The following is a 22,388-nucleotide window of genomic DNA, read 5'->3' on the forward strand; positions in this document are numbered from 1 at the left end:
TTAGTAACTCCCCCACACTTAAATCAAACATTGTCCTCAATGTTAAAAACCACACTAAACACAAACAAACATATAAACAACAATTAAACATACTAAACATGGCAGAATGTATCTAACAAAGAGAAGAGTTTAGAGATGCAAATCTGGTTATGGAGTGTTCGTTCTATCTTCTCCTTGGTGATTGCAGTGAGGCTTGGATCTTTGTTTCCACAGGCTTACTCTTGAACTGCGCTGCTCCCATCGTTGATTTTCCTTTGTGCTACTCTTGAACTGGGCAGCAGGCTTCCTTTGGTCTCCCCCGAAGGTCTGAGCTTCCTCCTCTTATCTGTTTCTTTGTTCAATCTCTCCAATTCGTATTGAAGAGGGTTAGAGGATAGCTCAGCAAAGCTAGGTAAGCAACCAGGGAATAGAGTCCAGATAGACTCCAAGTGCCGGCTGATTGCTTCTTTCACTTTGCCATGCAAGTAATATCAAGGATAAGGGAAAAGACAGGGAAAGAGCATGATATGAGATACCTTTGCTTTCGCCCTTGATGATATGAGATACCTTTGCTTTCGAAGAGGCAGCGAATGAATCCACATGCTTCGATCCACCGTTTCCTCTTCCTCCTTCGTACTGCAGGCATTTGGTATCTTCTTTGGGGGATACATCCATGTTTGAAAGTGCGTTCTCAAGAGAAGGAGAAAACTGAACATGTTTGAGAGGGTTGGTTGCAGCTTACATTTTCGGCCGAGAAGGAAAGTTATGCGCTTCTGGATGTATGCTTTGCCATGAATGTTGATGTATATAGGGATTGTAATGGCAAGTGGCAATGCAGATGCGGAAATTATCTCCACGCGTCTTCAGCTTTGTCAGAGAGCTTTTGACAAAATGGCACACGCTTTCTGAAAAGCCGGGAGCTTTCGACAAAGTGGCATTCGCTTTCTGGAAAGCTGGGAGCTTTCGACTTTGTCTCCCACGTTTGTCGGCTAAAGTGTGCAGCTGATTTCTCGCCTTCCACGCGTCTTCTGAAAAGCTGGGAACTTTTGACAAATCTGCACACGCTTTCTGAAAAGCTTGGATTGCGTCTGAAGAGATGGCGATCTTTACGCCAGGAAATCCGGTTTTTGAAGAGCGGTGTCTCTTCATTTCTGAATCGGTGAACGCCTCTCCTTTAATAGAGGTGATCGATCACCTCTATCTGCACACTTTGAAGACTTCCCAAAAATCATCTTCGGCCTGTCGAGATTTTCCTCCATCCAACCCTTCTCTTTTAACTTCTTGAACAATGGCTAGCTCATCCAACCCATCGAACATTTGCTTAGATTTGAGTCTAAGCAGTGATCCTGTTGCGCCTCGTCAGGGTAAGGTATGGTGCCCGTCTTTCTTATCTTCTCATGGCCCTCTTACAGATGAGGACTCTGTGATGACGGATCCAACAACGGCTACGATAGTGGCTCGGAACCTCCTCACTCCCAAAGACAGTCAGCAGCTTTCAGGACGGTCCGATGAGTTGGCCGTTCAAGAATCCCTGGCTCTGAGTGTTCAGTGCGCTGGCTCTGTGTCCAACATGGGCCAACGCCTTCTTGCTCGCTCCCGTCAGGTTGAATCCTTGATGGCGGAGGTGGAGAGTCTTAAGCAGGAGATCAAACAGCTTAAGTACGAGAACCGAAGTTTGCACGTGCTTGCCAACAATTATTCGACAGGCATGAAGAGGAAGCTTGATGAGCTTGATGACCGTCAACGGTTTGCAGCTTTCTTCCAGAGGCACCTCTTTCCTGGGTCATCTAGCGTTCCACCAAGGTTTGGGGCCGTTAATGATCTATCTTCGGTGCCTCCCGCTCCTGTGCCTCCTGCTCCTATGCCTTCTGCTCCGATGCCTTCTGCTCCGATGCCTCCTGCTCCGAGAGTGTTGCCACGCAGTGGGGCCTCACGTACACAACCCTTGTGAAGGCTCCATCTTTCTGCCATGTTTAGATACAATTGTAATTTATTGAAAAAAATCAATGAACAAGCTTTGTTTTATTTATTGTATTGGGTTGCCTCCCAAGTAGCGCTTTCTTTTACGTCTTGCAGCCGGACGAAACCTTCTTAGGCTCATTTAGGACCCATGACATGGAATTTATCTTTGAATGGCGGGTGATACTTGAGATGATCCGGTAATGGTTTAAATTCTAGAGTGGGTGCCTGGATCATTAACAACATATCAGTATAAAAGAAAATTGAAATTCGGGGAGGCGGCTTACCTGTGTGCTCCGACAAGAACTCAATGACAAACACCACTCCCTTGAAAGTTTCAGGGATATTGGACTTGGCCAGATTGCATGTGATGGTTATGACTTGTCCAATGTCGTCAAATTCAACTTCTTTGGGTTTGTTTGCCTCCAGAACATCCTCTTTGACGAATTCTTGATATTCCATACTTTGCACTTTTGGAACAGCTTCCAAGATGTCTTTCTCACCTTCTTCTTCTTCCTTGGAATTCAGAAACCTGCAAGGAATAGGGACATTCAGTGGAACGGGGTTAGAAATAATTAACTTTGGAACAACTTTACCTAAATTGGATGGCGTAAGAGCAATAGGTGCCTGCGGCGAAGGTGTTTCCACCCTTGCCATAGGTTGCGTGTGTTCCTCTTCCTCAATTAGCAGCTCCTCATCTTCCTTGTAATTTGATTTAAGGTCCGTTCCAACCTCCATAGCATTTCCCAAAGTGATAGCATTATGGATTTCAAAATCTTCCTTCGCGTTTTCAATAGTTGAGTTGGAGAGTTCACTTTGCTCTTGAATTTGTTTCATGAACCCCATAATCTGCTCAATTTGCTCCTCCAATTTACCCAACTTCTTGTCTTGATTTTGTTCGTCCTTGTTTGGAGTTTGGACTTCCTGCGTCAAAGTAGTAATTAATTGAAAAATCGTATCATTATCGCTTGAATTACTTACATTGCTTTGGGCAGGTTGTGGTGGCTGCATAGGCGTGGTATAGAACTCCTCATATGGTTGCCAATATTCTCCTTGTTGAGCCTCCTCGACTTGGTTTTGTGAACCCTGCACCAAACAAAGTATTTCATTAAGCTTTTGATTATAATCTATTGACGAACTTGAGTTTGGTTGGGCATATTGAATATGAGGTTGTGGTGGATGCATAGGCGTTGAATAGAACTCCTCATAAGGCTGCCAATATCCTTCTTGTTGAATATGTTGAGGTTCCCACCACATAGAGTTTGAATGATCACTCCAATCCGAATTGTAATTATTGGAAAACATGTCGTTCCTCGATTGATTATGATCAAATGTACCAACTCTTTGCATTTGGTACTCTTCTATAAGCTGTGACAAAAGGGAAGCACTATCAAGTGTCATGTCTTGCGTATAAAATCAACAAAATAAAACTAAAAATATATACACACAAACGAAAATAAAACAATCCAAGAGATTAGCAAAGTTGCTAATCCCCGGCAACGGCGCCAAAATTTGATGCGAGAATTATACGCGCACAAATTAAACCCTCTTTTTGACAATTGTAGTATAGAATGTAAGTAGGGATCGTTCAGGACCGGGGATTAGGAGGGATTGTTAATCACTTGGATTTGACTCAAAAAAGTAAAAACACAATATAAAACACTATACTAGACTCAAAGAATGCAAAACTAAACTTTAAAACACCAAAGCAAACCAAAAGACTCAAAACTGCCTTAAAAACACTTTCTGGGCAGTTTTGAGCACTTTGAGTACTTTGGACGAATTTGGGTAATAACTTGAATCAAAACACTTAGAAACACAAACTGAGACACTTTAACACTAAACTAGACTCAAAGAATGCAAAACTAAACTTTGAAACACTAAAACAAACCAAAAGACTCAAACATCACCCAAAACACTCAAAACAGCCTTAAAAACACTTTCTGGGCAGTTTTGAGCACTTTGGTGAATTTGGACGAATTTGCATAACAAATTGAATCAAAACACTTATAAACACAACCTAAAACAGTTTCTAACTAATTTGGACATTAAAGTAAAGGGGGATTGAGTTTTTGACGAAATTAACTAAAATGCACAGATTGTATTTAAAAACAGATTGTAAAGATGAATGTGATGGAATTGAATGAATGAATGCTAGCCAAGGGGTTCATCTCCATACATGTTATACTTGCATATAAAACGAATCTAATTGCTTCTCAATAAACCATGAATTCTCAACGCCCCGGGTTAATTAGGTCCGCTTAAATTAACCGTCAAATTTTCCTTAAGTTAATGAATTGGATGATTGCATACGACAACCCAAAGCATTCCTCACAAGTTCCCTACATGAATTGCATAATAGAGATACAAGCAAGAATCATTAAGCATCATGAAAACTATAAGTGTTGACGAGGCATTCGTTACTATGATTGCATGAAACTTATGCCAAGAATTCGTTTAACGCGATTGTTTATAAGCAACCTCCACTACTTGTGAATATAAGTTCGTAACTATTAGGTGAAACTCACTTATATTCTAGCGTCATATTCATGCATGAAAATTAAGCGTATACTCTCAATAAACATACATAAATAAGTTATCAATCAAACAGTTAAACAAATTGAATCCACAACTTATGAAACGCAATTAGAAGTAATCAAATCAAAATGCAAGCATAAACATATATTTCGAATCCCCCCCTAGCCAAGGGGGGTTTAGTTCCTCATACGTACAAAACAAAGAGAATTGAAATTAAACATTGGGATCGAGGAAAAGAAACACCTAAACATTCCAACAACTCAAACTTGAATTGTATGAACGTTTAGGCACTCTTCTCCTCCTCTTCGTTGTAGCACAAGGTCTAAGGATAGGTTTGGAGGGATGGGGAGTTATGGATGGTGTAGAATGATGTGTTTAGGATAGGGATGGATGTAGGGGACCTCAAGGCTTCTTTTTGGGCAGAAAATATGAAGAATGGTGAAGTATGGATGTGTTATAGAGAGGGGATGAATTTCTGGCGTGAATGGTGAATGAATTGTGTATGAATGGGAATGAATGAATTGTGGCTGCAATGGATGCTTATTTATAGGTGAAAAGGAGGGAATATGACAGCTAGGAACTTGGTGGAAATCTGAAATGGTGATGGGAGATGCATGTGGCTGATTTATGCATGTGATTAAAGGGTAATGACAGCTAGGTTATGATGATGAATGCATGTGCAAAGTTGGTTGAATGATTATGGGTGCATGTGGCTGATTTATGGTGCAATGATGAAAGGCAAAGTGCATGTGGCTGATTTGTGAAGGGAATGCATGTGGAATGAATGTGTGAATGATGGCAGATTGTGTATGTGAATGATTAGGGTGAATGTGCATGTGCTTTGACAGCTAGGTTGAATAAATTAAAGGGAGTGCATGTGGCTTGGCTGGAATGATTGGAATGCAATCTGAAATGGGATGTGTTGGTGTGAATTTCTGGTACAAAGGCCTCCTTTGGTCTTCAATTTCGTCCATCTACTTGGCTTCAAGTATATGCAATCCATTTAACGCCCCAAACTACTCCAAAATGCACCAAAATGCACCATTTTGCATACTTTGCCCTTAGAACCATGAAAACACACAAAAGAAGCATAAAGGACTAAAATAACTATGAATTACCAACATAGATGCACGAAAACAAGTTAAGTAAGTCGCCTAAATATGCTCCTATCATATATTCACAGTTAATTTCTGCATGTATAAATTAAAACCCCCATAACTTCACTCTTCCTCATTAGCTAGTCTCTCTTTAATTAAGGCTAAATATTTACATACATTTTCACAAAAATGGCAGGTTTATTTTCATATATTTGCTTTTCTGCAGTCCTTAGGGCTCGATTTGATAACTATTTTAGTTATCATTTCTTTCAAAAATCGAAGTTGAAAAATTGAAAACTCGTCCGATAACTTTTAGCTTGTTAGTTTTCATTTTTGATTTTCAGTATTGAAAATTGAAGGTAGTTACTAAATCAGTTTTCATTTTTAAGGGAAATGGTTATCAAATAAAATTGACTAACCAAATTGGACCTTGCTTTCCAACATCAGTTTAAATTGATCTTTTCTTGGCCTTTGGACTGGAGAAAATTGGAAGTCCAAGAAATTGAAAATTATTACTAGTAATAGCTAGAAAATATATTCACAGTTAATTTCTGCATGTATAAATTAAAACCCCCATAACGTCACTCTTCCTCATTAGCTAGTCCCTCTTTAATTAAGGCTAAATATTTACATATGTTTTCAGAAAAATGGCAGGTTTATTTGACAAGCAGGCAGAGGATTAATTGGTAGGAAGGCCAACTTACCCCAAGGAATGGTACTCCATGCTGGCGGCTCTCACACCAAAACACTCTTTAGCTTGGGATGTCGGCACCGACAATGGCCAAGCTGCTTTCTCTGTTAGTACTTCTCTTAATTTCCGAAAATTCCAAAATGCATTGGTGTATTGGACAACTAGATTATGACAGTCTCAATTCAAATACTGATGAATCACATACAACGGTGTATTGTAGAAAATAAGAGTACTAATTTGTGCAGCTTGGAGAGCATTATGATCAAGTAGTAGGAACTGATATAAGTGAGTCCCAATTGAAGAGTGCACTCCAACGTCCTCGAGTTCGTTACATTCACACTCCGATGACCATGTCCGATGACGAGTTGGTTGACCTAATAGGGGGCGAAAACTCAGTTGATTTAGTGACCGTGGCAGAAGCCGTGCACTGGTTCGACCTCCCGAAGTTCTACTCGCTCGTCAAGCGCGTTTTGCGTAAGCCAGGAGGCGTAATTGCAGTTTGGGTCTACAATGCTTGCGTAACACACCCCGAAATCGAGGATGTACTGAAGTGTTTTCATGAAGCAAGTAAACCGATTTGGGACCCGAAGGGGTAGTACTTGTGGGAAGGGTATATGACACTTCCATTTCCATTTGAGAGCGTTGGTTTGAGTTCTGAAGGGCAGCCAGTGGCATTGGAAATACCAAGGGAAGTGTCATTTGAAGGGGTGTTGAGGATGTTAAGGTCGTCCTCTGCAGTCAATACAGGAGGTGATTGAAGAGATTCAAATAGCTTGGGGACGGCCTAACGTGGTCAGAAAAGTTACCTTCAAGGCATTTATGCTTGCCGGAAAAGTTTAGGCTGTTAGGTTTATTACCCCTTACAAGATAGATACATATGGAAATGGATACTCTTCGGATCCCTTCCTCCTAATCCACCAAATCAGAGAATCCGTACCGTTGAAAATTGATTCAACGGCTGAAGTTATTATAACTTTTAAAGTAAGCCTCTATTTGTAGCCATTGAATCAAATATATGCTAAGAGAAATTTGAACTTTGATGGAAGGGAACAGACAAACTACCCTAATTAGTTGGGACTATACGTTCCCTTCCTCCTATGAATACATGATTTACTTATTGTATATATTGGTTTTTAGCATACTGAGTGCTCCTTGTAAAAAAAAACTCTTCATGACATAAGTCATATAAACTTCTCTAAAACCTATATAAAAATTCACTCAAAATCGATGTCTTGAACTCTTAAAATCCTTAAAATCCCAATTGAGTGCACCCCTTAATTTGCTAATTGGTTATCCATTATTCCATTATAAAATAGTGAATTATAAGCCTCCAGTGTATAAAAATAAAACCCACATAACTTCATTCTTTTACATTATATAGTATGTATTTAAGTGCGAGCAGTCAACACGGAATACCATTTTATTAAAACCAACTTTTAAAATAATTAAAAGCACTTTTACATCATCAAAAGTGTTTCTTTTTTTAGTACAACGATATATTTTACACTAAAGAGAGAGGGAGTTCGGCTAAACTACACAATGGGCAACCTAATTTGATATCAAATTCGTCATCTACAAGATTTGAACCTAAGACCTCTCACTTTTAAGTGAAGAGAAATATCACTAAACTGTAGTACTGAGCGGCTACTACAACTACTTCTTAAAAAGGGAAGAAAAATATTGTGGCAGTAAGTTTGACATAATTGATGATGTTGGAGGTAGGGAAGCGGTTGAAAAGGCCAGTGAGGAGAGGCTGGTGGCCAACGGCAAAAAAAAGGAAACTAATGAAAAGTTCAAGTTTTTTATTAGTTTTAATGAAAAATTACAAATAAAGGTGTAGTATCAGGGAAAGGTAAAAATCTGATTTTTTTTGTTAAAAGTGAACAGTATCGAAAGTGTTTCGTTAAAACTCCAAAAAAAAAAAAAAGATAATTGTTAAGGAGACTTTGTTAAAATTAGATTTTTTATGGACTTTTCGTTATTTCATTTTTTTGCATAATATTTTATAATATTCACACCAGAATTAATATTAGACTTTTTTATGGACTTTTTGTTACCTCATATTTTTTATATAATATTTTATAATATTCGCATGAGAATTTATATTAACCTGTGAGGTGACAAAGAGTTCAAGAAGAATCTCAGAGTTCCTTTATTATTTCTCAAATAAATTGAAGAAAATTGGAGTTTTGAAGGTAGAGTGCACACATGCACAAAATACAACTTAAACAAATAATACAAATAGAATAATTGGATACTTTCATTAATAGAGTTAACCCACTTTTATATATACAATGTCTTGGAGTACAAGCAAAGTAATTAATGAAATAATACAAGAGTGTCAACTTTGCTTGTAATTATATATGAAAAAAAAAAAATACTTGGTTCCCAACAAATTTGACCAAAATGATCTTATAAGTTAAATTTCAATTGTGAAAGTTCAAACTAAATAACTACGATATATACAATCAAATATAAATGACATAGCTATTTGATGTTAATGAATAAAAATCTGATACTAACGATAATACTGAAAAACCGATAATTTCAACAATTCAATTTTGAAAAGTGATCATTTTGGCCAATTCTTATATTATCTTTGCAAGAAATGAATGGTAAATTTCAATGAAGTTGTAAAACAATATATAACATTATTGAACATTTTCCTTTTTGCTAGTAATTGTTGTTTTGTTTTTGTTCAAACGACGAAAATCAGCAGTGAAATTTTTTATTCTATTATATTTATATATACACACACACACACACACACATATATATATATATACACACACATATATATAGTGCTGGAAGGGTCGTTCTGGTTTTGATTTATTCGCTGTCAATATATGTTATCAAATTAGTCAACTAATTAGGGGTATCGAGGGAAATAAAGGGAAAAAGAAGAGAAAGGTCAACGATAATAAGCACTTTGACATGGTGCTTTGTCACGTATGTCGTGTTTCCTTGACATTGAACAGCATCTAGCTTCCCACATAAGATTCTGCCCATTTGGGTCTTGTGACTAGATTATATGGTCAGTGATGAAGCCTGAAATTTATGGACTGACCATAGAATTTCTATATTGTTCCATAAGGTACCGTTTGGTACGTGGGACGGTACAGAATAGAGTAGGACAAGGTGTTCCGTTCCACATTTGGTGCGTCTAAAACGGGTGGAACGAGCTGTTCCACGGGACGAGTTTTGGGTGAATTTTCGTTCCACCTCATTCCCCTGGAACGACTCGTTACACATCCGTGGAACACAAAATTATAACCTCTCCGTCTCCTTCTTCCTCCTTGTTTCCATCCGAGGGCATCTTTGCTCCCGCTCCGTTCCGTTCCATCCTGTCCCGTCCCATCCCGTCCCGTCCCATCCCGTCCCATTCCATTCCGTCCCGTCTTGTCTGCATACCAAACGATACCTAAGTGAACCATATTAGCTGTTCGCTTTCAGGCTGAGCAATGGGGTTTATCCTAGTGAGTTTTATGGATCCATTGGTCCATAAGCTTCTCATTTATAATAATGATATAGTTTCGATTCTCATAAAGGGAAGAGAGAATTTTCAGTAGAGTTGATTACTAGGATAACTGGTTCAAAATTAAGATGAGTTTCGTACATTTGGAAAAAAAGTGTATGTGTCCTACAAATGACCTAGGACAACTGGTTCAAAATTAAGGAGAGTTTAGTACATTTGAAAAAAGTATGTGTCGTACAAATGACCTGGTACGAACGTCCCCATAAATACATAATACATATCAATATGTACACTTGGAATTTATTTGAGAGTGATCGTATTTCATTCTAATTGGAGTTTCAACTGTAAATCTTCGAGTTAAATACATGGTCAAATATAACTTTGTATTTGGCTTAAGAGTCATATACGAACTTTTACAATGCATAATGAAGAGAAAATAAAAAATAAAAATAAAAGTCATTTTTCCTCTCTTATCATTATTGTATAGACATCACACTCATGAGTTCAATATATTAAACTAAACAAATAAGGATCACTCTCATTGAACTCAAAATTTCCTTCTCACTGTAGAAGTTTCATTCTTATATTATTAGTAGGGGTGTGCTATCCACACACCCTATTTTACTTCTCCCACACCCCTTGATAATTTATGTTCATTGATCGTCTTCAATTCATCCGATCCGATGGCCGAAAATTAAAAAAGTGTGTGAGAAGTAAAATGGGGTGTGTGGATATCACACCCCTATTAGTATCACACTCAATTTCCCCGACTCACTGTGGAAAACCTTACACTGATATTAAAGCATTAAATATAGGCTTACAAATCTAATACTAATGGATCGAATAAAACTAGTATCTTAAAAGTATTTAATTTTAATAATAATAATGTATCGACTCGTCGTTGGATCAATACATCTCAATATCTCATGAGAAATGTTAAGAGGATTCTCTTGAAAGTGACTCTTTATAAACTTTCTGTCACGTCACAATTTAACATCAATTCTCATACCAACATTATAACACATTGTGTAAAAAACATAAAGTGCCAGAGAGTCAATGAAGAGTTCCACTTTTTTTTTTAAAGTACCCTTAGCATTTCTCATATCTCATGGTCATAAAGTCACTTATTAATTAATTAAATTAGCACTGTGGGGTTGGTAAATATGAACCGTAATCTAGCCAATGCTAGTGAAAATAAATTTGTAGACCAAGTTTTTGTAAACAAAATGATATGAAAGTTGATGATTGGATTATTACTTGAGTGCTAATTAATGTGCTTATTTATCATTGATGATACATAATTTAGTTTGTAAATTTAGTCTCCCTAGCTACAGTACTAGCCCATAGTGTCGTATGCACATATTTCTTTGATTAATGATAATCATTGACTTTAATTCCCCTAATGCAGAAAACTATGGAAAAAGTTTGCTAGTGAAGAAGTACTTGGGAGCAGTGGCTTTCAACAACATAACAAGGCTAGCATTTGGAAAACGTTTTGTTAACTCAGAGGATGTAATTGATGAGCAAAGGCTAGAATTCAAGGCCATCGTAGCCAAAGGACTAAAGCTCGGTGCATCGCTTGCCATGGCAGAGCATATTCCATGTTGCAGTGGATGTTCCCCCCGGAGGAAGAGGCATTTGCCAAGCACGGGGCTCGACGGGACCGGCTATCATGGAGGAGCACACACAAGCACGCAACGAGAGCGGTGGTGCCATGCAACATTTTGTGGATGCGTTGCTTGCATTGCAAGATAAGTACGATCTTGGTGAGGACACTATTATTGGACTTCTTTGGGTGAGTAGTTATCAAAAGGCTTTTGGAAAATGATTTTCACATTCCAACTTTATCACCGTGCAGTCTCCTGAATGTTTCTAATAATTGTATCGCGTTTGCAGGACATGATTACTACGGATATGGACACCACAACCAAATTTCAAACGCCTTTAGTGGGTCACCCACTCTCTCTCTCTCTCCCCCTGGTACAAATCCATTCACCAACTCCATCCCAAGTGTCTTTCATAAGCTATTCATGACAATTTCTATTTTGTTTTTTTTTTTCTAAGAAGTGGGTTCCAGTTTGTGTTGAAATCTTTGATCCATTTGATTTTTGCATGACTTTTATTCTAAAGTTGTTTTTCTAATGAAACGTGTCTAGCAAGCAAGACTTGCTTTTGCATGTAGTCCTTTATCATAGTGGTAAAAATGTATTGAATTTTTACATAATGATAGGAGTTTGGATTTATCGGTGACAAATATAATATTTAATTTAACAAAATTTATCATTTGACCAAAAAAAAAAAAAAAAAAAAAAACAAGACTTCTTCGACTGGCAATTCCCAAAAGGACACCAATTCAAATCATTTCCATCACAATGTGTCTGTCGATGTTTATCGAGATATAATTTACACACTCATTCAATCACAATTTCCTGCTGACCCTACGCACCATGTAAGCCTGGAAATTTTTAGAACCAACACACTAGAAAAAATAAATAAATAAATTCATTAGCTAGAAATTCGGAAAAAATGCATGATATTAGAATATTGCTATTTATATCATGTTTTTGTATCACATTTTCATACTACTTTAGGTAACATTTAATGTGGATAGCCACATCATTTGAATTAATCAAAATTTTAAATTTAGTTCATTATTTAATAAACTAATAATTAAGAAAAACTAGTTAATTAAATGATGATTGAGGTATATAATGAGTCTTTCTTATTCCTTTCCTTGGGTTTTGCAAATTTTTCAAATGATGTGGCTGTCCACATCAAATACCACCTAAGGTGGTATGAAAATGTGGTACAAAAATATGGTATGAATATCATTACTCTTAGGTGGTATGAAAATGTGGTACATGAAAATGTGGTACAAAAATATGGTATGAATATCATTACTCTTAGGTGGTATGAAAATGTGCTACATACCACCTTAGGTGGCATTTGATGTGGACAGCCACATCATTTGAATTAATCAGATTTTTAAATTTAGTTCATTATTTAATAAACTAATAATTAAGAAAAACTAGTTAATTAAATGATGATTGTGGTATACAAGAAGTCTTTCTCTTTTATTTTCTTGAATTTTGTAAATTTTTCAAATGATTACTCTATTAAGAATAAAGCTTGGAGTCAAGTAAATTGACCAACGACTGTGTTGTGGAGGAACTTCCACAAATCCTTGGGAGTCTTGATAAGGGTACTTGACTTGTAGGTGTAGCCCACAAATGTAGAATTAAATTCCATCTATCTACATATTCGATTCACGCTTCCACATCGCAATATAACTCCAATCATCTCTCTGTTCATATTTGTATAAAAACTTAGATTCTCATCCCTAGTCATGACATTGTCTTGATTGAAACCTTATGTCGTTTAAACTTTTAATTGAAGTCCTTGAGTTATTTATGCATCAACATTTTAGATTATTTTATGTATTATAAATAAGAATTTAATGGAGTGTTTAACTCCTCTATTTCATGCCACTAATTATCATTCTATATTAATTACTTTTTCAATACAATTTAATTCCTAAACTTTTTGTTTATTTTTTTATTCTACCAAAAAAATTAAAAGTGGGAAAAAAATATTTTGTATTATGTATCCATATATAAGTGAACACTATAATTTTGTATTCATATTGTGTATCCATGTTATAATTTTTGGGTACAATATTTATGTTTTTAGTATGTACCCCATATGTTTTTTATAATATCCATGTTATAATATGAGTTCATGTGTAGTTTTCCCATATGTTTTTTATTTTAGTCTTAGAATAAACCTCGTATGTGTCCATACGAAGTTTATTCGAAGAATGTACCCATGTTATACAGTACATTGTTCGTAAGAGAATGTACCCAATGTTTTGTAGTACATTATTCCTCAAGGTTCTGGGTTTTAAGGCTGGTATTGATGATTGTGAAGATTATTATGATAAAGATTTTTAAGAGTTTAATCTGTCTTTAATATTTAAATAACAAATTATGAGTTTTTAATTCTATAATATAGGTAACTGCAATTACAAAACTTTTTTAAATTAAAAAATTACATACATTAATACTAATTTATTGAGGTTACATAGTTCAAGAACTTTGATCCAATATTGAAAACCAATAAGGAATTAAAGAATATATATACGTTTTTATATAGCCACAGAATCTCAACCACATGATTTTATTAAAGTCAAATCTAATAATAAGGAGGTTATTTTTTTTTATTTTTTTTTTTTGAAAAATAGGATTCCTTTTGCTTAAAGGCTTTCTAGATAAGTGTGTACATATATATCTTCAACGTTTTTTTTTGTTTTTTTGAAAAATAGGATTCCTTTTGCTTAAAGGCTTTCTAGATAAGTGTGTACATATATCTTCAACGTTTCAAGTCCAACAAGTAACCCTCTCTCTCCGGGAGTGGAGTTTTTTACTATTAGCACTCTCACATGGCTTTCTCTGGACTACTTCTTCCGATTTCATCAATCATCATCTTCATCGTCCTTGCATATAAGCTCTACCAACGGCTCAGGTTCAAGCTCCCGCCAGGTCCACGTCCATGGCCCGCCATCGGAAACCTCTACCAGATAACGCCGGTGAGGTTCCGCTGCTACAACGAGTGGGCTCAGAAATACGGACCCATCATTTCAGTGTGGATTGGATCCACACTGAACGTCGTAGTGAGCAACACAGAGCTTGCAAAGGAAGTGCTCAAGGAGAATGACCAGAAACTGGCTGACAGGCACAGGAACAGATCAACCGCAAAGCTCAGCAGGGACGGCCAGGATCTTATTTGGGCTGACTATGGGCCCCACTATGTTAAGGTGAGGAAGGTGTGCACTCTTGAGCTTTTCTCTGCAAAGAGGCTCGAGGATCTGAGACCCATTAGAGAAGATGAGGTCACTGCTATGGTGGAGTCCGTCTTCAACCACTGCACCAAACCTGGTAGGTATTTCTCTTTACTTTTTAACTTTTTATGAAATAGTTAATTGAAAGTATATTCTTCTTAAGAAAAGTAAATATTTACTAAAATAAATTGGAGAAAATTGCAAATCAACCAACAAATAGATAAACCCCTGATTAAGGAGGAGAAATAAGTATGACACGTGGCATCTCATGTCAATATGTGTTTAATTTTTATTCACATGTCCTTATATTATTGGCATAAAACGTTACGATAATAATATATTCCCATCATACAAGTTGTTCTCTTGAATCGGCCGCCAAAACTACACATACCACACCTGTGACGGAAATTTGGCATAACACAAAAGATTTTACCGAAAACATTTTTAAAACATAGAAAAGATGGGTATTATTGGAAGATTGATAGCATTGGAGATTGGTAGCTTTGGATAGCATTGAAGATTGGTAGCTTTGGAAGGGGGGGTATTAATGGATCACTAGTGAATGATAACATTGATCACTGTATAGCAAAGCTTGAAAGAGGATTCTCGTCGGATCCTCCAATCATGTCAGTTCATCGGATATCGTGCGGTAAAAAATCATTGTAAGTTTTTTATTTAAAATTGAATATAAATAGTACCTAACAAAAATCGATCGCACAATTTACAATGAATGGACGTGATTAAAATCATTGTAAGTTTTTTTATTTAAAAGTGAATATAAATAATATCTGACAAAAACCGATTGCACTACGATGTACAAATGTGATTAAAGGATATGCAGGATTCTCACAAAAGGATCAGGAAATGATCCTCATTCGCAAAGCTTGGCCTCTGAGTACTTTGACTTTTGACATCTCAATTAATAATTGTCTAGTTTGGTTTGAGAGCCCTCCCGACTTATTCAGAATGTGATCTTTCAAAACTTGTTATCTTTTTAAGTTCTTATTATTTAAAAAAAAAAATGAAAGAAAGAAAGAAGAAGAAGAATATGTTTGGGTAAATGCACTTGCGGGCTCGTCATTATACCAATTAAGTGATTGTTGTTAACAATTTACTCACCATTTTACAGAAAACAAAGGAAAAAGTTTGACAGTAAGGAAGTATTTGGGAACTGTGGCTTTCAACAACATAACAAGGCTAGCATTTGGGAAACGTTTCATCAACTCAGATGAAATCACAGATGAGCAAGGCAAAGAATTCAGAGCTCTTATTGCCAATGGAGTGAAGAAGAGCGGATCGCTCTCGGTGGCTGAGCACATTTCGTGGTTGCGTTGGGCATGCCCGTTTGACGAAGAGGCGTTTGCTCGACATGAGGCAAACAGAGACAAACTCACCAAGGAAATCATGGACGAACACACTCAGGCACGCTCCAGAGGTGGCGTTGCCAAGAACCATTTCGTGGATGCATTGTTTACCTTGAAGGACAAGTATGACCTTAGTATGGACACTATTATAGGACTTCTTTGGGTAAGTTGGTATACATTAATACATCAATGGTTCCTCACTTTGTTGCTTCCTTTTTCATTAGTTAATGAAACTGTTATTAGCACTATGAGATAGTCATTGCGCACACTTTCCTTACATTCAAAACTAATGAAGCGATTTGTTCAGGATATGATGGCTGCCGGTACAGACACCACAGCTATTACAGCTGAATGGGGCATGGCCCAACTGATTAAGAACCCAAGGGTGCAACAAAAGGCTCAAGAGGAGCTAGATAAGGTTATTGGGGTGGACCGGGTTTTGACCGAAAACGATTTCTCAAACCTTCCTTACCTACAATGTGTTGCAAAGGAAGCACTACGTTTGCACCCACCAGCACCGCTACTGCTCCCACACCGAGCCAATGCCGATGTCAAGATTGGTGGCTACGACGTCCCCAAGGGTTCGATCGTTCATGTCAATATTTGGGCTATAGCGCGTGACCCGGCTGTGTGGAAAAACCCAAATGAATTTCGTCCTGAAAGGTTCCTAGAAGAAGACTTTGACATCAAAGGCCATGATTTTAGACTACTTCCATTTGGAGCTGGCAGGCGAGTATGCCCTGGAGCCCAACTCGGTATCAACTTGGTTGCCTCCATGTTGGGTCATTTGTTGCACCATTTCAGTTGGGCTCCGCCCAAAGGCGTGAACCCAGAGGAGGTTGACATGTCCGAAAGTCCAGGTGCGGTCACTTACATGGCAACCCCAGTAGAAGTTGTGCCTACTCCAAGGCTGCCATCACACTTGTACAAGCGTGTGGAGGCGAATATGTAATTTTCAGTGTCTTTCGCATTGTTATTGTCTTTTCTCCGTTTAGGGCTCCGATGACATTGAAGTTTGCTTGGCACTTGATCCTATTGTGAATCAACTCTTCCCTTTCGGGACAATAAAGTTCCAGTATGTGTTTGATAGTAATAAGACACTTCCCTTTCCTTGGTTGTGGAAGCGAGGGGAATCCGTTGCCGCTGGACATTCCGAAGGAGCTGTCGTTGAACGGTTTTCGAAGATTTTGAGATAATGGTCCGAACTCCGGTCACTCCATCTAGGGAACAAGGTGTGAATTTGTTAGATAAAAAGGTGCATGGCTAAAGTGTTTTATATATGCTTGCTGGAAAAGTTATGCTTCAATGTATTTGTAACAGTTTGAAGCCATTCCATGACAATTTAACAATATTGTTAGTTGAATATTCTTGGGACTTTAAAGTTCCAAGAATTTAGCCTAAGTTCCATAAATACTCTCTTCTAAAGCATTTTAAAAAATCGAGTCTAAAATGTTTTGGGCTTTTTAAAAATTTCTCGTCCAAACATAACATTACGGATCAATAAACAGAAGCTCTTAAAATGAATCTTTGATCATGCATGAATTCTAAGCTAGCTACAATCAAATCTATGAACTTAGAGATCGGTCGTGCAAAATCTGGAGATAAAACGGGAGGGTGCTGCAAAAGAAACACTTGCATAAGTAACTCTAATGTCAAATTCAACAGGTGTTGATAAGTCAAAATTAACTAGAGTACAATGGCCATAAACCCGTACCTTAGACTATTCAAAGAGAAAGGAGAATTGTCTTTGCTTTCCTGCAGTCCTTAGGATCGATTTGATAACTATTTTAGTTTTCATTTCTTTCGAAAATTGAAGTTGAAAAATTGAAAACTCGTCCAATAACTTTTAGCTTGTTAGTTTTTATTTTTGGTTTTTAGTATTGAAAATTGAAGGTAGTTACTAAATCAGTTTTCATTTTAAAGGGAAATGGTTATCAAACAAAATTAACATTAGTTAGTCAAAAACCAAATTGGACTTTGCTTTCCAACATCAATTTAAATAGATATTTTCTTGGCCCTTGGACTGGAGAAAATTTGAAGTCCAAGAAGTTGAAAATTATTGCTAGTGATAGCTAGAAAATATATTCACATTTAATTTCTGCATGTATGAATTAAAACCCCCATAACTTCACTCTTCCTCATTAGCTAGTCTCTCTTTAATTAAGGCTAAATATTTACATATATTTTCAGAAAAATGGCAGGTTTATTTGACAAGCAGGCAGAAGATTACTTGGTAGGAAGGCCAACGTACCCCAAGGAATGGTACTCCATGCTGGCGGCTCTCACACCAAAACACTCTTTAGCTTGGGATGTCGGCACCGACAATGGCCAAGCTGCTTTCTCTGTTAGTACTCCTCTTAATTTCCGAAAATTCCAAAATGCACTGGAGTATTGGACGACTAGATTATGACAGTCTCAATTCAAACACCGATGAATCACATACAACGGTGTATTGTAGAAAATAAGATAAGAGTACTAATTTGTGCTGTTTTTTTTTTTACTTTGTGCAGCTTGGAGAGCATTATGAGCAAGTAATAGGAACTGATATAAGTGAGTCCCAATTGAAGAGTGCACTCCAACATCCTCGAGTTGGTTACATTCACACTCCAATGACCATGTCCGATGATGAGTAGGTTGACCTAATAGGGGGCGAAAACTCAGTTGATTTAGCCCCAGTTTGGGGTTGAGGTGCTTTTTAAAAAAGCTACCATGAAAAAAAGCTGGTAAGGATTTTGGTGTTTGGTAAACATCCCAAAACAGCTTAATTTCAAAGTTTCACATGAAAAAAAGCCAAAAAGTGGAAGCTGCATTTTGCAGCTTCCAGAAGCCGCTTATTTTTTCCAAAACGCGGAGCTACAGTACCCATTAATGAATTTTTTCAATTTACCAAAACTGCCCCCTCCTTTCTCCTTTCTCCTTCTCCCGATCCTACACTCTGCACTCTCTCTTTCTCTGTCACAAAAAACCCTCTTCCCTCCCGCCGCTGCACCTCTTCCTCCTCCTCTTTTTCGTTTCTCTCCGCACAACCGCCGTCGCTGCACCTCTTTCTCCAACGCCACACCACAGCTTTAAGCCTAAGCACTTCTGTGCCCTCTCCTAGAAAGTCCTCGAGCCCTCAATTCCAAAATAAATACAAAGTTTTAGCTCGCTCCAATTACCTGCACTCCAGCACCCGCTCCATGCCGTTTTCTTTGAGGCAAAACAAAATAAATACAAAGTTTCAAACTTTAAAAAATAAGAAGGAGACCAGAGTAATTTGAGGTGGATCGGAAGAAAAAAGGAAGATGGGAGAAGACAGAGGTACAGAGAAAAGAGAGGTAAACAGTGGGCGGAGAAAAAGAGAGGTTTAGATAGAGAGAAGATGTCGAACAAAGAAAAAAAAGTTGAAAGAAGATGATTCTAGAAAGAAGAAAAAAGGTAAAATATTAGTATTTGATTAAATTTAATAATAAAATTTGATGAATGTATCTAATTAGACTTTTAAGTACATTAACAATATTGTACTAATGAATTCTAACTATTCAGTCTAAAATATTTCAATTGAAGTAGTTTGTCATACTAATTAATATTTAAGATAAAGTTTATAAATATGTTTGTTTTACAAATAAAGTATATTTAGTAATTCACCTTTATTGGTTAAGAAAATTAAATTAATGGCACATCTAGTATTATACCTTTTTTGGTCATTTTACACAGTCACAGCTGTTTTACATAAAAGTTTACCAAACACTATCATACTGCTTTTTTTTCCAAAAGCACTTTCACAAAAAAGTTTACCAAACACTCTGCTGGCTTTTTTTCACAGCCGCTTTTTTTCACAGCACAACAGAAGCAGCTTTTTTTCAAAGCACAGCAATACCAAACCAGCCCTTAGTGACCGTGGCAGAGGCCGTGCACTGGTTCGACCTCCCAAAGTTCTACTCGCTCGTCAAGCGCGTTTTGCGTAAGCCAGGAGGTGTAATTGCAGTTTGGGGCTACAATGCTTGCATAACACACGCCGAAATCGAGGATGTACTGAAGCGTTTTTATGAAGCAAGTAAACCGTTTTGGGACCCGAAGAGGGAGTACTTGTGGGAAGGGTATAGGACACTTCCATTTCCATTTGAGAGCATTGGTTTGGGTTCTGAAGGGCAGCCTGTGGCACTGGAAATACCAAAGGAAGTGTCATTTGAAGGGGTGTTGAGGATGTTAAGGTCGTCCTCCTCAGTCCATACAGCTAAAGATCAAGGCGTGGATTTGTTATCACAAGAGGTGATTGAAGAGATTCAAAGAGCTTGGGGAGGGCCTAACGTGGTCAGAAATGTTACCTTCAAGGCATTTATGCTCGCCGGAAAAGTTTAGGCTGTTAGGTTTATTACCCCTTACAAGATAGATACATATGGAAAGGATCCTCTCCGAATCTCTTCCTTCTAATCCACCAAATTAGATAATCCGTGCTGTTAAAAATTGATCCAATAGCTAAGTTATTATAACTTTTAAAGTGGGTCATTGTTTGTAGCCGTTGGATCAAATTTTAACGGCACGAATCCCCTTATTTAGTGGATTAGGAGGAAGGGATCCGGAGCGGATCCCTTTCGATATATTTAGGGATGTGGTACCCACACATCCCTTTTCACTTCTCACATATACCTTGTTAATTTATGTTCTTTGATCTTCTTTAATTTATTCGATTCAATGGCCGAAAATTAGAAAGATGTGTAAAAAGTAAAAAAAAAAAAAGGTGTGTGGATATGACACCCCATACACACACACACACACACACACATATATATATATGTTCGTAGGATATGACACCCCACACACACACACACACACACACACACATATATATATATATATATATATATTTGTAACACTCTAATATATACGGAGAGAAATTTGAACTTTGATGGAAGGGGACAGACAAACTACCCTATTAGTTGGGACTAATACGTTTCCTTCCTCCTATGAATACATAATTTTACTTATTGTATATATTGGTTTTTAGCATACTGAGTGCTCCTTGTAAAAAAATTCTTCATGACAGAAGTCTTATAAACTTCTCTAAAACCTAGTATAAAAATTCTCTCAAAATCGATGTCTTGAACTCTCTTAAAATCCTTAAAATTCCAATTGCGTGCACCCGTTAATTTGCTAATTGGTTATCCATTATTCCATTACAAAGTAGTGAATTATAACCCTGCAGTGTATAGAAATAAAACCCACATAACTTCATTCTTTTACATTATATAGTATGTATTTAAGTGCGAGCAGTCAACACGGAATACCATTTTATTAAAACCTGCTTTTAAAATAATTAAAAGCACTTTTACATCATCAAAAGTGTTTCTTTTTTTAGTACAACGATATATTTTACACTAAAGAGAGAGGGGAAGTTCGACTAAGCCACATAATGGGCAACCTAATTTGGTATCAAATTCGTCATCTACGAGATTTGAACCTAAAACCTCTCACTTTTAAGTGAAGAGAAATATCACCAAACTGTAGTACTGAGTGACCACTGAAACAACTTCCTAAAAAGGGAAGAAAAATATTGTGGCAGTAAGTTCGACATAATTGATGACGTTGGAGAACGGGGGGGGAAGCGGTTGAAAAGGCCAGTGAGGAGAGGCTGGTGGCCAATGGCTAAAAAAAAAAAAAAAAAAAAAACTTACAAAAAGTTCAAATTTTTTTTTAGTTTTAATGAAAAATAACAAATAAATTTGTAGTGAATAGTAGGTAAAAATATGATTTTTCGTTAAAAGTGGACAGTACTGGATGACACACCCCAACCGAGATCGGAGCGTGCTGGCCATCACACAAAGGCGACGTAGCCATGTGCACGTGCGGAAGCTAATAGAGTAGTAAAATAAAAGTACGAATAATTAAAAACTAGCATTCAAGTACTAGAATAAGTGCTAGTTAGTGCGATACAAAGTCAGAGCAGGTCTATAGCAGTCCAAATAAAACAACAACAGTAGTACGCCCGAAGGCGACCCTACAATGTGGAGTGTCTGTCAGAACGCCGAAAAGCTCGCAAGGGAAACCACCGCAACGGCTAAGCTACTAGAACCTGGAGGGGCGCAAAACAAAAGTGTGAGTGGGCAAAAACAAAGCTCTTTGAAAACCATTTAGTAAAACACAATCTAACCCCTCGCCGTAAAACCTGTATACTTCCCAGAAAAATAACATATGTACGTATGTATAGATATGCTCAAACATGCTCTAGGGTATGCCAATCATGCTCAATATATGCTATGTCAAAATCTCCCAATGATATGCAAGTGCTCAGGTGTGAGTCGTATCAATCACACAATCCTCTGGCAGCCGGAGTCACCTAACGTGACCTGTACGACTGTATATAGAGCTCAAATATCAATCTCAATAACTAAACCTGCCCACGAGTCGGAACCACCTAAAGGGGTCTGTACGACAGGCCTGGGTGTAACATGTATATACGCTCTAGTGC

The 22,388-nt window shown here is 37.3% G+C and overlaps 1 protein-coding gene and 2 pseudogenes across 1 annotated transcript; all 3 read left to right on the forward strand.

The window, feature by feature from the left end:
• Positions 1-6,101: 6,101 nt before the first annotated feature.
• On the forward strand, positions 6,102-7,386 carry LOC103944998 (annotated as a pseudogene).
• Positions 7,387-14,109: 6,723 nt separating this feature from the next.
• LOC103944999 (cytochrome P450 98A2) lies at positions 14,110-17,033 on the forward strand. The gene is made up of 3 exons (XM_009355505.3): positions 14,110-14,673; positions 15,706-16,103; positions 16,248-17,033. Exons 1-3 carry the CDS (start codon positions 14,178-14,180, stop codon positions 16,890-16,892), a joined length of 1,539 nt encoding a protein of 512 aa, XP_009353780.2. The 5' UTR covers positions 14,110-14,177; the 3' UTR covers positions 16,893-17,033.
• Positions 17,034-18,035: 1,002 nt separating this feature from the next.
• On the forward strand, positions 18,036-20,622 carry LOC103945000 (annotated as a pseudogene).
• Positions 20,623-22,388: the final 1,766 nt, after the last annotated feature.

The sequence above is a fragment of a genome, unplaced genomic scaffold (assembly GCF_019419815.1).
Source record: "Pyrus x bretschneideri cultivar Hongxiangsu unplaced genomic scaffold, Pyrus_bretschneideri_v1 Contig265, whole genome shotgun sequence".
NCBI lineage: Eukaryota > Viridiplantae > Streptophyta > Magnoliopsida > Rosales > Rosaceae > Pyrus > Pyrus x bretschneideri.

Coding starts and splice junctions, on each gene's coding strand:
- LOC103944999 (XM_009355505.3), top strand. CDS start 14,178: ATGGCTTTCTCTGGACTACTTCTTCCGATTTCATCAATCATCATCTTC. Junction 14,674..15,705: donor CAACCACTGCACCAAACCTG/GTAGGTATTTCT, acceptor ACCATTTTACAG/AAAACAAAGGAAAAAGTTTG. Junction 16,104..16,247: donor CTATTATAGGACTTCTTTGG/GTAAGTTGGTAT, acceptor CGATTTGTTCAG/GATATGATGGCTGCCGGTAC.